The sequence below is a fragment of the Anabas testudineus genome, chromosome 15 (assembly GCF_900324465.2).
Source record: "Anabas testudineus chromosome 15, fAnaTes1.2, whole genome shotgun sequence".
NCBI classification, from domain to species: Eukaryota; Metazoa; Chordata; class Actinopteri; order Anabantiformes; family Anabantidae; genus Anabas; species Anabas testudineus.
Window position 1 is genome coordinate 8,800,785 of NC_046624.1, and position 17,183 is coordinate 8,817,967.

General features: G+C 38.1%; 1 protein-coding gene across 1 annotated transcript in view; it reads right to left on the reverse strand.

Annotated features, from left to right (window-relative positions):
* Positions 1–17,183, reverse strand: part of LOC113159455 (collagen alpha-1(XIX) chain) — an 80,247-nt gene that overhangs the window by 57,311 nt on the left and 5,753 nt on the right. The window contains exons 4-10 of the mRNA XM_026356147.1: positions 16,785–16,908; positions 16,205–16,480; positions 15,532–15,612; positions 14,818–14,937; positions 14,204–14,248; positions 9,809–9,853; positions 7,355–7,399 (exon numbers count right to left, since the gene is read on the reverse strand). Of these exons, the coding sequence (XP_026211932.1) occupies positions 7,355–7,399; positions 9,809–9,853; positions 14,204–14,248; positions 14,818–14,937; positions 15,532–15,612; positions 16,205–16,480; positions 16,785–16,908 (736 nt within the window). The remainder of the gene's footprint in view (positions 1–7,354; positions 7,400–9,808; positions 9,854–14,203; positions 14,249–14,817; positions 14,938–15,531; positions 15,613–16,204; positions 16,481–16,784; positions 16,909–17,183) is intronic.

Here is a 17,183-nt window from a genome sequence, read left to right on the forward strand (position 1 = left end):
AGGGTTTAGAAATTTGTTAAAAATGTGTTACTGTATGTTATGTCAGTGTGCTGACACTCAACAGACAAGTATCTCATGCAGGTGAGAGATTCTCATGCCTGTCATGACTAGTCAATGAGAAAACAGCAGATAATGTCAGTCAATAGTCCCTACATGTACCGAAATTCTGCTGAGAGTCACAGTCAGCTTGTTACACGGCGCCTACCCTCGCCCTCCTCCTCTGTTGTCCATCACCGTGCTTAGGTCTAGCAAGGACAGTGATTGTCATTGCTTTTACACCTTGAAGCACAGGACCTGCGGGCGAGATTGAACTATGCGAGCTCGGTGCAAAGTCAAGCCTCTCGGTGATGAAATGTGAAAGAAGAAGGACATCTGAGTTAAAGAGTGATAGCTGATGAATGAGGCTTGACACATATTGACAGGCTAAATTTGCAGCAAGCCTTGTTAGGTGTGACACATTTGGGCCAGTAGCGGCAACTCTTGAAATAGGGGGGTTAGGGGGAGTGAGGAGAAAAGATGGGGAGTGTGAGCGGTCTGTAAAATGACTCAGAAATACAATAATTTGTCATGGTTAAATTTAGAGTTAGAAAGGCTATTAATAGTGAATTATATATCTGCAGAAGATGATTACCTACCCTTATCACATTAAGTCTGGCTCCACCAGAGATGTGACTAATTCACTGCCTGTTCCCTGCAAGTCTCATATAAAACACAACCATTCAAAAAACAGAAGCCTCGGTAATACTGGTGTAAAATAATCCCCCTCATGGTGACGCCGGCTAATAAAAACCGATGTTAAGTTGCACTTATAGTGACACGATTGTGACACGGTTTTATCAGGCTACATCACTCGATGTGGGCTCTCAGCTCACACACACTGTCAACAATGAGAAGCTGTTTTCAAAAGCCGCACACAAGAGCACAACTCTTTATGTAAATCAACAGCCTAACCACTGTACTCGGGCAATCTGATACAAGTGGATCCAGAGGCAAATATTCCTCCGAGTTATTACCAGAGATGTGTCAGAAATGAAGGCAAATCAGAGTACAAGGCTCATCTGATAACAAGGACACAAACAACTTCTGTCAGATGCAGAAGAGTATTGGATTCATCTTGTAAGAATTTTGCCACTATTTATGTAACAAGTCTCATTAATATGGTGAAAAGGGTGCAGCAGTATAACACGTTCTCATGTTATTGTGATCCTTCACAGTCATTATGCTGCTTCCCCTTGTTATTTTGAGAAAGGCTTTGTGCTTACGAGTAAAACACACATTTCTAAACCCACAAGGCACACGATTTAACTCAGAATTTGATCATATGTTCGCAACATGTTTAAAAAGAAGCCATGTTTTCGAAGCATTACTGAGAGAATCAGAAAAGAAGTATTCAGCTCTGTTCAAAACAGCATGAATTTTACATTAGGATATCCATAGTTTTCTACTAGTATATTCTAGATATAGCTTTTGATCCAAGTTGTTTTTAGGCAATGTAAAAGCTGTGGTTTTACATGACAGTGAAACATTAAACCTAAGAAAAACATCTGTTAGTCGTGTCAAGCTGGGCTTGGATCTCTTTGTACGGGTCATCTGTCAAATTGGTGATAAAGAATTAATTACTCCTTTGTATAATACAAACCCCCAGATAAGAGCAAAAGTGATTAGAGTTATGACTCTATTAGTTTACCAGTAGAAATTTAAAAAGAAATTATATATGATATATAAAAATACGTTACAAATTATAATATAAATATTCATAAAAATTTCAGTTAATGCTTCACATCCACTGGCAAAAAGAACTATTCCCCAGCATCCTCCCCTGCAGACACACACACAAACATACTGTATCTGCCACATGGTGGTAAATTATAGTTATTTATTTATTTTTTATTTTTTGCCATGGCACATGTTCTAATTAAAAAAACAAATTCAGTCCAGTCAGAAGCCCAGATAGTCAAATAGTCAACCTCTCACCATATCCCAAATGATTGTTGCTCAGCCCCTTTTTTCTAAATACAATTATTGTGAACAATCTAACATAAAAAATGTTTTCTGCTGGTAAATAATATGATTACAAGAGTCAACAGAGCGGTTTTCCTAAAAGATTCTAACTCTGTTAACTTTACAAAATGCAAACAACATGCTCTCTCACCACGGGCTGATAGCGCTCACTTTCCTGTGTGTGTGTGTGTGTTTATGGTTGTTTATTCAATATGATGCTTTCACTGACAATTAGCATTATGATTTTGTATGATTTTTCAGATAACCCACTGACTGCAGCGCTGTCAATGACAGGAGCTGTACAGAAGTTAAGCGTTGTGGAACTGCACAGCATCTGGACTTGTCTCTAGAAACGCACATAACAACCAACGCAATTAAAAACGAGCCTCGTTTTTTTTTGCTGGGGTTTTTGGCAGTCTTGCAGTTTTGCATTAACGCTTACTCAGGGACAGAAATAAACACAGACGTGACCAGTTTTCACTTTAATTGTCTAATTTTCCTGCAGCCATTACTGTGCTTCCTGGATTAATTCTAGCTGGTGATTCGGAAATGTTACCCTCATTTTTTGCTTTTCAGTATTGGAGCACAGGTATCTGTATCTCCAAATAAAGACTACAAATCAGAATTTTATTTAATAATTTTATTTTATGTATGATTTTTTATTTGCGTTGTGCAAAACACTATTGTAGTGATACACTGCATTAATGAACCTGCAATTAATTAGAAAATCTGATTCCAGAGCAGAAACAACATAATAAACAAATACAGCCTTTTAATCTTTTTGTCAAAAAGGTTTGTTACATGTGTGGATTTTATTATTTCATATGACTAAAACTGAACTGTTCAGTTACAGTATGATGTACATTGCTAATTGTCAAGGAGGTTCAATCTGAGGTAAGAAACACTGAATTACTCTTTTTCTTTTTTATAATCCTATCTCCTTCACCATACCCTAGTTAAGATACTGACCCTCTGTTTAATGGCGTCTGAGCCTACATCAGGTGCACAGTGAGATGGATGGAGATGTTGACTGCAGGGGCTGGATATATTGTTAGTTTTTGTTACAAGCTGTGGGGCTTTGTTGTGTTTACAGGGAAGGACTAAGGGCTGGGAATATGCTGGGGTTGGCTGTGTGGCTGTCATTCCTGCAGCACGAGGTCAGAACGCTGTGGGGAGCTGTGTACATTTGCCTGCTAATTACACACACCACTGTGTCTCGTGCCTCCTGTAGTGGTGGGGCCACAAGACAATCTGGCAACTCCCCAGCATAAGAAAACTAAACTAAGCAACTAAACAGAGCCAGAGAAGCAGGGATGTACAAATGCAGTCTAATTATGTTTGCTTATACCTTTTACCAACCAGAGCAGCTGCAGTTCAGTGCCCTTGTCTGACAAGAGGTAAAATGATTGCAAGTTTCAGATACCGTACACAATTTAATCATCCCCAACTGAGACTGGCGTAATGGGGAGATGCTAAATTAAAATTGTAGCTACACTATGTATTCAGGGCATTCTGTTGGGGAAATGCTGTTATACTGAATGACAGGCCTTTAAGGCTCTGTGGAACAGGATCTCTAAGTAACATAGATATCTTGAGTGCCTGCCCACAAATGCCAGGGAGGTTACAGCAGGAAATGCCTTTTGTGACTTTCCATTTGCTCAGCAATGCACCACCATGTACAGTGTGGTATATAAGACTAATCACGTTCCCATTGAGTGCTAGCAAAGATGGCTTACTGTCTTGTCTATTAGACTTTATGAATACATACATATAGTTTACTGAGGTAACCTCAACAAAGGGCCGTTGTATAAGGATATCAGTATCCTCTAGTGCAGAGATCCTCTAGTGCAGTGGATATCGTGTTCTATTGGAGTCGCTTTACTCCTTTTTCTATGACACTTCACGACACTTTTCACTCTTCAGTTGAACACCATGTGTACACAAGTGTAACTTTGATTACCCACAAGATGACACAGTTTGCACTCCTTCTGCCCCATGGGACACGTATTTGCAAAACGATACTAGATCACATGCTCATACATGGAATTCTGGCTTCTCAGGTGTCTACTTGAGCCTTAAATAACATACTAGCTTTAAAAATGGAATATGAGCTAATTGCTGTAAGGGGACAGATCGAGAGTCTGGTAGCCGCAGTGGGTTGACTGAAATCATCAAGCGAGTTTATTTGTGCAACATTTCTATCTTTAATTTGTTACAATCAATTTGCGGTTCTTACTATCTTGACCTGGCTACCCACATGATCCCTATTACACCTTTAAATAAATACATTTACCAACACAACCAAGGAGCATTAAATCCACTAGATCATATCATTATTGCTTTTTCTTCACCTTGTAGCACCTGAGACCAAATCAAACTGAAACACTTGACACATTGATGACAAATTGTCCATCGTTATATTCAGCAGTATTATTATGTTATTAATTCTTCCTGTGTGTGATATTGATGTTACAGACGTAGAACATCTGCAGTCTTTGGGATTTTTAGGTCTCTTAGAAATTATTACTGTAATTGATCAACTGGTTAAGAAGGGGCAGTCTTATTGTAGCCTTATTGCAATCATATTCAGTCAATGACTCTTATCACTTATCATTTATGGAGGCGCTGGGGAGGGACTGGTCTTTACCCATTAATCATGGACTGTGCCACGCTTACAGATGGGACATCGGGCTAGGTTACGTCATATCTTTTATTCCAGTGTCCTGCCTTCATACTAATCTAAATCAATTACAAGAGTTAGGTCAAGGAATAACATAAATCACTGAAAACAGCACAGTTGTGGCATAGACTAATAATGAACTTCCTATCACAGTTTGATTTATGCTGTAATTTCATGGGTAGGGAGACTGTTTTAGATCTTGGTTTGGATTGGATTTTCTTGGTTTCACAGAACCTCCAGAATATAATGGTAAAATAATGTATCAGTTGTGACAGATTGCTAAAACCTGCACTGTTAGAACAATATGTGATATGCTATGTATGTATAATAATAATAATAATAATAATAATAAAAAACTATTGGTAAAATGTTGATGAAGATTCTCAGTCATCCATCAGATAGTCTGGGCTGCCAGACTGAAGAAGCTACTTGGATGAGTAGGGAAACGTTTGAACCTAACAAGAAAAAGTCTGGCTATCATGACTCAGCTTCCAGACACTAAAGATTAAAATGACTAATTCTGTTTTAAAAGCAGCTGAAATCAATATGGTAGTTTTTGCAATGCATCACGTGAATACTTTCCTGGATGGACAAAGATCAAAAACAAACCTGTCACACGCATTTGTCTTGTTCCCTTTCGAGGGAGACATGCGTGTGTTCCAAACCAGTATACTGGAGACGCAAAAAGATTTAATTTATATTGATCTTATCATCTGCCTGCAGGTTGCATAGCATTAAAGCGTGTATCACAAACGTATTCCATTAAATGCATAAACAAATGAATTGATGAATCAATACAATTGATGATACTATACCATGAAATGATGATGTCACATATTTCTAATCACTGACTACTATGTATGAAGAAGAATAATCTTCATAATCCTATAATCTTTATAATCTAGTGGGGAGTAGGGTTATCTATCTGCTGGCCCTGGGTCAAATGCTGCCAACTCTTACATGGGTGATTTTGTGTGCAGTGGCCTAATGACCATATATTCATACACATGATATAGGGCTCAATGCACTGATATGTAAAACACATCAGTCTGTAACTGTTAGCGAAGTTTTAAACAACTTTCTCAGAAAAGAGTCAGCAACACATTCTTAGTCCCTTCATACTTTGCAAGCTTCCAGCTGTTTCCAGTTTATGTACTGCTGATGTCCAGTCAACTGGAGCCCAGGGTGACCAGTGAGTGAAGAGATGCTCACAAGAGCTTTCAGTCTTTCTTTCTGATTGCTGTGGCACCACAAGGTAATCAGCGAGGAAAGAAATAAACAAAAACTGATCGGACAAATTGTGTACATTCACATTCTTCTGCTTTAGTTTGTGTAATATGCAATACAGTTCAGTCATTCTTTGTATAAATGGAGGTAATCTTCAGTTAGGTGGTCTGCCTCTTATTCAAATCTCACTATAAATAACAGTGATCATGTTATTCATATGAAAATATAGATATGTTGTCTGGCTTTTCAAGTTGCCAGTAGCTGCTTACCCCCACACAACAAAGATAGCCAACCAGTCAGTTCTGTTGTTGTTAATTCCTGAATACTCACAATCACCTGTAATTTTCCTTTTGGGGTAATAAGTGATAAATAAATAGAAGTGACCCTTCCTTTTACCTGGTAAATGTAATGGACAGCACATGTAAACAGTTGGTATATACGGAGAACCTTTTCACACATTACTGTGTAAAAGAAGTCTGAGAACCGAGCAGCACAAAATGCTAAATAAATGATTTGCGCTGTTTTGAGGCCATCGAGCAAATAGTTTCAACTTTTTAGAAAACTGCACTAAAACGCTGAATATTTAAGATGAAATATTTAATTAGAGAATAATAACAAAAGATTATTTATTTAACTACATCCAGACAATGACCCAAAACATCCTAGTAACATTTTAATAGTATTTTGATCAGCAGATTGTATAATATGACAATCCCACTGGTAGTACATTGGCTCGTAAGCTTTCAGCTCAACATCCGTTTTCTGATTTCCAGATTTCCTGTTAGGGCAGGTCTACATCCACAGCCTGCATGTAGGAAGAGTATTTCTGTGGCAGCTGTTTCACTACTCAAGGGGGAGACGGTGATGAGTCCCTTTGCTAAGCCACTTTAAACTGACCATCTGCACAGCTCCCATTTACTGAGATTGTGGCCAAACAAATGCTGTAGAATGAAAACACCCTCTGATCTACCTCATACTTTAAAGCTTTGTGCACTAATGTGCTTGTGGCTAAAACAATTTCCCAAAGATCGAAGAAGAATTTCTGATGCGTATTCATTTATTACTACTACTTTTACCTGTGGTTTACTGTCATTACGTACATTAGTTTCATCACTGCAAGTCAGATTAAAAAGCATGCAATAAAGTTTAACCTGAAATGACACAGAGGGAGCTTACAGTAATTTTGAAAAATGAGTTTAGTCCATTAGTATGCCAAGCCTATAGCATATGTATCAATTAATTTCACTGCAGAAGGACATTGCGGACTACAGCGCAGTAAGATCTACTTCAGATATGACAGGCACCTGAAAACAGCAACACAAAAACTCCTACCCCCGGGGCATCAAACAAAATGAAAAGCCTATAAGAATTGATTCCCTGACGAAACTAGATCTGGCTGATGTGCTATGTATGGAATATATGTCTGCTGCAGATAGTAGTACTTACCCTCTCCCCATCGATTCCCTTTTGCCCTTCTGATCCAAGTTCCCCCTGCAATGACAAGACTAAAAGTTAAAAGGCAAAGAAAAGACCCTTGGAAAGTTCATACTTTAATCTTTTTTTTTTTTTTTGTACTTTTATGCTCAGTACGTCTGAATAATTTCACACTGTTCTTTAACACAATTTTCCTATTAAGTATTATTGGAATCAAGAAGCTAATATCAAAAGCAAGATTAAGGAAAAACATAGTTCAGCTCAAAAATCTATGTATATGTCTACTAAATTCCCACTTACCTATTTTATTTATATCAACATTAAAAGCTTTTAAAACCCGTAGTAGTTTTAAGAAAACCATAAACAATGACACCACACACACAGTTCAATCACGCTACTGTACACATGGACCTTTGTTATAATGTATTGTTCTTGAGTTATTACAAGAATGCATCGGCATTGTGTCCGACTGTGTGCCGCAGTGAAAGGACATCAAAGAGAAATCTAAATGCAGCTATTCACAGAAGACACACAAGCAGCAACTGAAACGAATCTCAAACTCCTTCAAACTGAGCTTAGAGAAAAACCACACACTTGCGCCACGGTCGTACAGATACAAAACACACACTTTGGAACCAGATGCCAAACTCACAGCACAACTGTGTCCTTTGTGAGCTCAGTGCATTCATTAGCAAAGTCCATAGCTTGCACATGTAGTTCAGCTGAACCTTATTCCCACAATTATAATATCTTGTAGGCTTATTCCCACAAAAATATTCATCTGATCACTGATTCTTCTTTGTCTATGTACTTTCTATGCAGATATCTGACAGATATGTATCAGAGCTCTTTGAACTGGTTGGCTCCGTTATAATACCCATACAGTTTTATGACGTTAGTGGACAGCAAATCTAAAACTGCCACATTATAGTGTTGAAGTCTGAACACATCATTATAATACAACCTTGCATAGAAGAGCCTGGAAAAAGCAGACGTCTTAAGTTTTGTCCAAGCCAGAAGTGCCTTATGCTCTCTGTACAGAAGCTGTTCTCATAGATGTAAAATAAATGAGTAGGTAATATTATTAAAAATACAGACTAACAAGTACCTAATAAAACAAAACACACTGCAATTTGTACAGTAAGCAGGTTTTATGGAACGTCTCTGGAACAGCAATGGGTTTATTGATGACAACAAGACGAGGTGCTGTGCACCGGCATCAATATCAATACCACTGCTGCTCTTGACTCTTCTTGTGCATTGTTGTGTAACAAAAGAGCTTTAGCTGGCCCCTGAAACCTCATCTCAGACAGTACAAGTGGAGAGAGCTGTGCATTAAGGGTTATCCCATATTATATGTATCAGCCCACAGTGAGCTTAACGGCTTCAATGGATATAGGTCCAGGATTAAGTCATCTTCCACATTCGGGAATGATGCCGTTTACTGCTGATGGAAAAAAAAGTGCTTCTATAGCAATCTACAGTGTTGAATGTATACATATATTTCCTTCCATGTTTTTGTGAAATCACAGTCTTATACCCTCTCTTCTAAAGTGATAACATTAGAAAGAGAAAGAAAACATCCATGTACTATCATTATGGTAAATGGTGGTTCCTGACTCCGGGACCTGCAGTGCCTAGAGATGCCTAATTTGATGGTTAACAATCCTACTGATCCCAATATCATAGGAAAATATATAATGTATTTAAAATATGTTGTGCAGCAGTGCATTAGTTAGCACTGAGCCCGTTTAAAAGATTGCACTAAAGGTATACGCATTTTTCTCCCAATTTAAATGTCCAAGTCCGTGCCAGTGTCTGTCATTCCAAACCTCCACTGTTGGCCTGGCGCGGGTGCAGACAGTTCCAAGTTATGCAAGTCAACAGCGAAGAGCTTCACTGAGAGGGCATAACTGAGACGCTTACGACCACAGTGAGATCCCAGCCCCCTCTCCACAGACAGCCAGGCCATCTAGTAGAAGTTGCTAGAGCAGTGACAAGGACATGATCCCTTACTGGCTTCCAACCCTGTAAAATTGCCAACTGTGTCCAATGGGGGCTCTGGCCAAGCCAGAAGCAACGCCACTGGGGAATAAAATCTAGGGTCTACCACTCTTCCTTGCACCAGCCTGGCACCCACATGTTGGATTAATTTTGAGATTACTTTTTTTTTTTACCGTGGTGCTGTAATGAGGTTCTCACAAAGCAAGCCAATCATTTAAATCCGATGATGTTAGAAAATCATCTCAGCGAGAGGCAGTGACAGATTCCATAAATCACTAAACAAAAAGTGCCACCTGCAATTCAACAGATCTATAAAAAACATGCTAAAACAAAATGTATTAGTGAAAAGAAAGAAAGAAAAAAGAAACAAAAAAAAAAGGGTCCATATGTCATAGATAGAGAAAAGCTATTATAGCTAATTTCACATAACATTTTTAGCTGTTTCTTCAGAGAATAACCTACCTTATGTCCTGGGTTTCCTGAAGGCCCGGCCTCCCCCCGGTCTCCCTGTGACAGAAACAACACACACAACAGTTAGTGAAAGGTCTCTCGTTCGCACATTAGTGAATAGCCCTATGAAGGTTTGTCATTTCATCAGTGATCCTGCTTCTACAGCTGTTCCATAAGTTCTTGCTGACACAGTGGCTCAGCAGCTGCACACCAGGATACTATTTCCCAACAACTGGAAAGCACACATTTGAGCCTTGTTAAGAGAGCACCGTATTATTTTAATAATGGTACAACTACAGAAAGAGGACAGGACAGGAACAAAAGCTTGATTGTCTTAGGGGTATAATTGTGCAGGGCAGTAGAGGACAAGGCACAATGAGGAAGAAAGGCAGATTATCCACAATTTGCTAAGAGAAGATAGGGATAGATAGTTATTCAACAAATTAAACTAACACAGAACTTGCTGCAAGCTAAGAATCTAATTAAACATGATGCCCATTCATGGTCACATCTTCATTACAAGCCCTGTTTGTTAGAATTTAATAGACTTGCTGCAAAAGACTATGAAAATGTGGTCGAACCTAATAAGTGGGTAAAAGCTATGAACCAATTTATCCCACATTTTACCAGTTTTTCCAAAAAACATTCGAATCCTCCTTTAAATACAGTGCCTAACCCTTCAGTGAAACAACAACAAAAGCTGCTTATGTCATTCATTAACAATAAAAAGACCTAAATGTCCTATTAAATGCATGAGAAAATCTTAATATATGGTCTTTTCCATTCTGTCGTCAGTTATTTAACAATATAATACAATAAAAACCATAGAAAGGTTTGACGGCTAATCAGAACTCTTTGTCAGTGCGATAATAAAATATAACACTCCTATTATTCACTTTATAGGTACTATGTGCATATATTAAATTAGAATATACCAACTAATAAACACATCCTAAGTGCAGGATAGGTGCATATGCTGCGAAACAAATTAAGTGGATTTTAAAATGGAAAAAAAGTTTTAATTTCATCATGCCTGTGTTTTTTTTTTTTTTTTTTTTCTATTGTATGTACATGTGGGAACTGCAAATCTAGTAATACCAGGGTTTATGTGCAAGGCCACACAAAATGGATTTCCTTTCAAGTAAGCTGCATTCTTATTACCCACTACTTATCTGTTCAATTTCCTGAGGGATTCTGGATTAATCATAGCAGTTTAATCCCTTTGCAGTGCATTAGAATCCTTCATCAAACTCACACTGTAATGCAGGATAGTAATTTCTATTGGAGTAACACAGCTACTGTAATCCCCCACATACTTTCCTAAGAAGCCCTCTGTGTAGGTCACAATGATTGGCCTCGAGTTCTCATTATGTATGTTTTAAATGCTCTAAATTGCCCAGATGTCTTTGATTAATCTCCACAAAGTCAAGCTAAATTGTTAATATGTATATTCACACTAAAAATAGTCTTATACACAATGAGATGCTTATGTTAGCAATTGAAAGTCTCATGAGCTCACCTAATTAACAGTATTTCATATGACGTTGTTACCTTCCTTTCAATGTATAGTAATGTAATTCTTAAAATAAATTCTGTTAAAGAGTCACTGGGAACTCAGGCATCAATATAAATTTAATGTGCTATAACAGAAGTACACTACCACCATAATTCGCCATGATACATTAATGTGCAGCAGGATCAGAGAAAATAAAAGATAAACAACTTACTACACATGACTGTGTCAAGATACGATGATTTATGATGATGACAGAGCAGATGGCTCAAAACAATAACAATCCCATTCTACTGTTTTTCTCTCAGCGACGGTGACACATGAACATCTGCAAATCTCCCAAGACATGATCCAGTTGTTGGCTACCATTAAAATCTTAGCTAATGTCATAGTGCACAGGGTATTTATTAAATCAAACACATAAAACTTTAGCATTATATATACACAAATGATGCGTCACCAACACTAGTGCATTTACAGCTATCTGACTATCAAATGCAGCTAATGTGAAGTTTGTATGTGAAGTCATTAAATTCCTAAATCTGGCTAATTAAATGATCACAAAACACCACTGTCTAATTAATGGAGTAACACTTAAGCTGATACCTGTGAAAAATAATAATTTCCCTCATCATTTAAATAAATGTCTCCCTGCCTAAGATTTATTAAGTCCTAAATCCTAATGCAAAACTGCAATTTAAGAAGCAATTTGCTATTCATTTATTCTAATGCTACAGGTTCTAAACAATCAGAGAGACATAAACAACTGCTGTCATGGGATAATGATAAAAAGCATCTGCTTGTGCAATCAGCCCAAACTTTAGTGGGTCAGTGAAGCTGCCTTCCAGCTGACGGGCATCACTGGTGGAAGTGTTTCTGAGCATCAATCAACCAAAACATCAGCAGGAATTTAGAGAAATATAATGTTTCTCAACACGATGGCCAAGGGTTGCTTGAGACTGCAACCCTAGAACAGCATGAAGGATGCAGATCTGCAGTGAATAGTAATAAGAAGAGAACTTTGAAACATTGCACACTAAACTGCAATTGAAATATTGCTCTTAAACTGTATGTGTAAACATTTGGATGGCAATGCTAATTCCTGGCCTTTGTATTTTTGTTCAAAAAGTCTCCTTTGAGAGTTGAATTGCGGTACCTTCATCTCTGCTCAGTGGATATATGTAGTGTAGAGGATTGTCATCATCTGGTTGCTGATTGTGCCAGTTTACCTCTGTCAAGAGGGCTTAGTCTTGAATGTGTAGTGCCAGATCATGTTTTCGTTTACCTCTATTGATTTATTGTTGAAGAGTATAATAGGATTTGTTATGAATTTTGTTGTTCAATAAGTAAATAAATTGTGCCAACTATTGATTTGCTGAAGGCCTGAAATTAGATTTCAGGTGTTAAGAGTATGAGCGACTGACTCATAGCACAAGACAGAGCCTGCAGCAATAATGGGGAAAAAAGGCAAAGGCCCGTGCTCCTGAAGCCTTTGTTTACATTGTGGTTGATGGCTGTAACAGCTCAGTAATCTGCCACTAAGTATGCTTTAAACATGGTTTTGGTACACAGGTGATAAGAGATGTGTTCTAAACATCTCTTTGGACGTGCTCCACAGCTTAAGCTTAACACTTAGATGGCAGTATATGGCTGTTTTCAAGAGCGTAACACACTGAAACCATGTCACCGTGCCTGCTTTATTGGATATCTATTTGTGCAATGTGAAACTGCCACATACATTCTTACTCACTGAATACAGAATCATATTGATTAGCAGCAAGTAATTAATCAGCAGCACCACCAACAGACTCAAGGTGCACATCCACATTCACATTACAGCTTAGCAGCTGATTCCTGTTAGGTCAATTAGGAATCATTAAAGGCCATTTATAACACAATTACAAATGTGTCAAACAGTCAAATGTGAACAATATGTCGCTATATATCTCCACACACACAGTTTTGAAAAGATATTAAATATTAAAGTGAGAACACTGTAATATTTGGACAGAAACTTGAAAAAATTTAAGCCAATCTGTATCCATGCCTGTGGTTTTTCTACAATTACCAGCATTAGTAGGTAAGAGTAGTAGCAGTAGCAGTAAGAGTAGTAATAAATACCAACAATTAAATACTCAAATTATAAATAACAGTGCTGCACTCAACAAATTATTTAAAGACTATGTGTTTTTCTGCCTTTGAGAAATAAATAGTTCCTGCATATCTTAATCCCACAGCCACATTATGGTACTGTAATTAGGACACTGACCCCAAAAGCCATCTGGTCCTATTAGACACACCATACCACCACCTGTACCATCATCCCTACGAGTTCCCTTCAGAGTCGAATGCATTCTCCCATGGTTCTGTTTTTAGCCTTGTATTGACAGCTAAAAGGGGATTTCATACTCCACATGATGCAATTTGTGTAGTGAAAAATAACATTTATTTGGTCTGGATATTTCGTGGCTCAACCAACACAGCACCTACTCATGCAGTCACTAGGCATTTACCATTTACAGTCCCACCTGTCTGTTGAGCTGTCAAGGAAAAAGAATCCCCTTTCTGATCTACGTCTGTTTTTCTAGCGATTAGGCAAATGAATGAGTTCTGAATTCACAGAGATATCTGAGATTTAGGAAAGAACTGAACTTGTGATGGTAACTGTATGGCACTGTAGTATCTCTGAAGGATGAATCTTTCTCAGACAGAACGTAGAACAAAGTAGAAATTTGTCTCCCGGGGACTTGTTCTCTAGTTTGATATTTAGACCTCCTGTCCTAGAAAACCAGCAGTACTGACGTCAGAGAAAAACCCACTCCCGCAGCAGAACAGAACGTTGCAGCATCAGTGGGTCCGTGATAAATATTAAGAACAAGCTTTAAAAAACATACCTTATCTCCTTTATCCCCTTGTTGTCCGGGCAGTCCAACTGTTCCCTGCGGGAGATGTTGGTTATTGAAAGATGGTTATTGAAAGTGAAACATTTTAGATACATTAATGTCATACATACTTAATAAAGCAGAAATAAATACAGTCCTTGACATGAAACAATTCTCAGAAAAGCAACACAAAAGGTACATTTACCTGAGCAATAAGGGATCAGTGTTACTATGTAACATGTATAATCTCATTCTAGCCCGTTCTTGTATTTCAATATAAACAAGTATGTTTATTAAGTTACAACATAACTTAAAAATCATAAAAGAGTGAGGACTTTGAGCTGGACCATCAAAGAAACACGCCTTAATATGTATTGTTTAAAGAGTTCTATCACCTTTTCTTTCACAATGCCTGGGAGAAGTGTACTTCTGTTTGCGAACAGATTGTGGATATACGACATCTGTTTGGCTCCCAAGGAAAAATACTTTTTGGAATAAATGTCCTTTAACTGATTGTTTGGTGCCTGTATAAGATTGAATACACACTGTGCGAATCAGTGCTTCTTCAGTTACAACAGATTCCATTTACTCAATTAGAGGCCCTTGTTGGGTGGAATTGATTGTACCTTTTCAGCAGGACAGTGACATCTGTCAATTGACTGTGAGACCGGCTGAGACAGCATCTGGGGGAGCTGCTCTGTAACCAGGGGAGGGGAAGTCCCATTAAATGTCTTCTTGGCTTCGCACTGGATCAATACAGAAATTTCACCATTTAGACCCCTTTCCTTTGTGATGATTGCCACGAGGCAACAAAACAAAGTAGAGAAAAAAAACAAAAAACACCTCCAACATACATTGCAATTCAGCACACATGACCCAAATCAAGCTGGGTTTTAGGTGGCAAGTTGCTATTTTATTCAAATTACAAATATAAAATCTATAATGTGTATTAAAGTATTAAGCAAAATAGTTATAATAGTCACTGAGAAGTCTTTTTTGAGGTTATGTCAATTACTTAGGAGTAACTTTACACTCACATGACAGCATGCTTAAGGTGACGTGTCATGGTAAGAGGTCAAGGGTCATACTTCCATTTAAAATAACTGTAACATTAGCTCTTATTGATTGTATGATGATTAGAGATCTCTGTTATTAAATTTCCATCTGGGGGTACATGCCCCATGAACAACACCAAGACATGTGGCATATTTGTTTATTTCAGTGACCTAGCAAACTGTATAGGAGGCAGTGTGTCTCATAGCTACTCATTTATGTCTTCAGGTACGCAATGCATTTCATATGAAGGTGTTAGTACTGCAGTGAGATAGAAAATCATTTACCTTTGGGTCCAGTAGTTCACAGCAGTTTTCCATCTCAGCCATGTAAGGGTCACAATAGATTAGAAACTGTTTCAGCTCAATCTGTGAAAAAGAGTTCTCATTAAGGGACTCATACATACAAAAGTTTCATCAGCACATCATAGCTCCCTTTTAAGTGACAAAGGCCTGTTCTTCACTGACCGAGACACTACAATCTATCTGCTAGCTCTTCTACTGTAGCTCAAAGCTGTCCTCACATTTTCGTTGCCCTCATCATAAAGCTTTGAAGTTCGTGCATGAATTGCAGCTGCTCCAGAGCACAACTCAAAATCTACATTAACTTTTTGTACAAGTCTTTACAAAAGTTAACAGTCAGCTGTCAATGCTGCCAGCCAAGTTCTGCCCAGACGAACTGGGTGACCAAATGGCACAGCTGTCCTAATGTTTTTTAATCTCTAGGAAAGAGCGTAACCCATATGCCACAATAACGGATTTACACAGATTAAGAAAACATGCTCTCAAGCATGTTTTAAATGCCTTCTAAAAGATCTGGGAGTGAATTCTAAAATGTTGGTTAAGAGAGACACGAGACACTAACAAAACTACTCGACTTGTGGAAAAACGAATAAATACCCATGTGACACTCCTTAGATTTAGGCAAACAAAATGTGTTTAGACTAAATTAACAACGTACATCTACAGGCCTTCCATCCTCCACTCGTGTAGTGATAAGAGTGCGCCCACTGAGGTCAATGCTGTCCTTCTCCTCAGTCAGTCTCCTTTCTATTAGCTTGCAGTCCATGTAAATGGAGACTATGTTGCTCTGTACAGAAACGCTAAGCTTGTGCCACTGGCGATCATAGAGGGCATGCAGGTCACGGCTCTTAAATGTGTAGCGGAGAGTGTTTTTTTGCAGGCCCTGGGAGGAAAACTCGACCACCTTCTTACCACCATCGACCACGACCGATACCTGAGGAGCAAACAAGAGAAAAACAGGATTGTTAGTGCAAAAAAATATACACTTGATAAGGTTCACCTGTATAATCCAACGCAGCAGCTCTGCCACCAATTCATTCCTCAGTTTTAGTTGAATTTGATCATACTAGAATGCAAAAATGTAAAGGTAGACTTGATGGCGGAGTTGCTGTATTGAGTTATATTAGATTTTACAGGCGTACCAACTAAATTGGCCAGCGAGTCCACATGCCATCATATTCTAGCATTCATAGATACTGAAACTGATATATGACATCAACGCATAGAGTTAGGCCCACCTGACTTCCTCCGGATTGGTCAAAAATCTGCCAAAGGTACCAGCGATCTTTTTTTGTAGTTCGTCTTACCCGGAACATGGTGACAAGGGAGTACTCACTTGAAAGCCAATTTGGAAATATTAACCTAAAAACATCCCAGAATATAAAAATTAAACCTAGCAATGAAATATCATAAACAATTCAAGACAACAATAACATACAATGGGGTGTCATTTCTCAATATTGAATGTAAACTCTTTCAATGCCCCCAGTGTCTGAATGATCAATAAAACATTACAGTGTTCTCCTGCAGTAGACAGTCACATAAGTAAACCTGACAAAATTGATTCCATTTAGCTTGATGAATTTTATACTGACATTCATATAATGAAAATGTATAGAAATTGATCCAGAGTTACA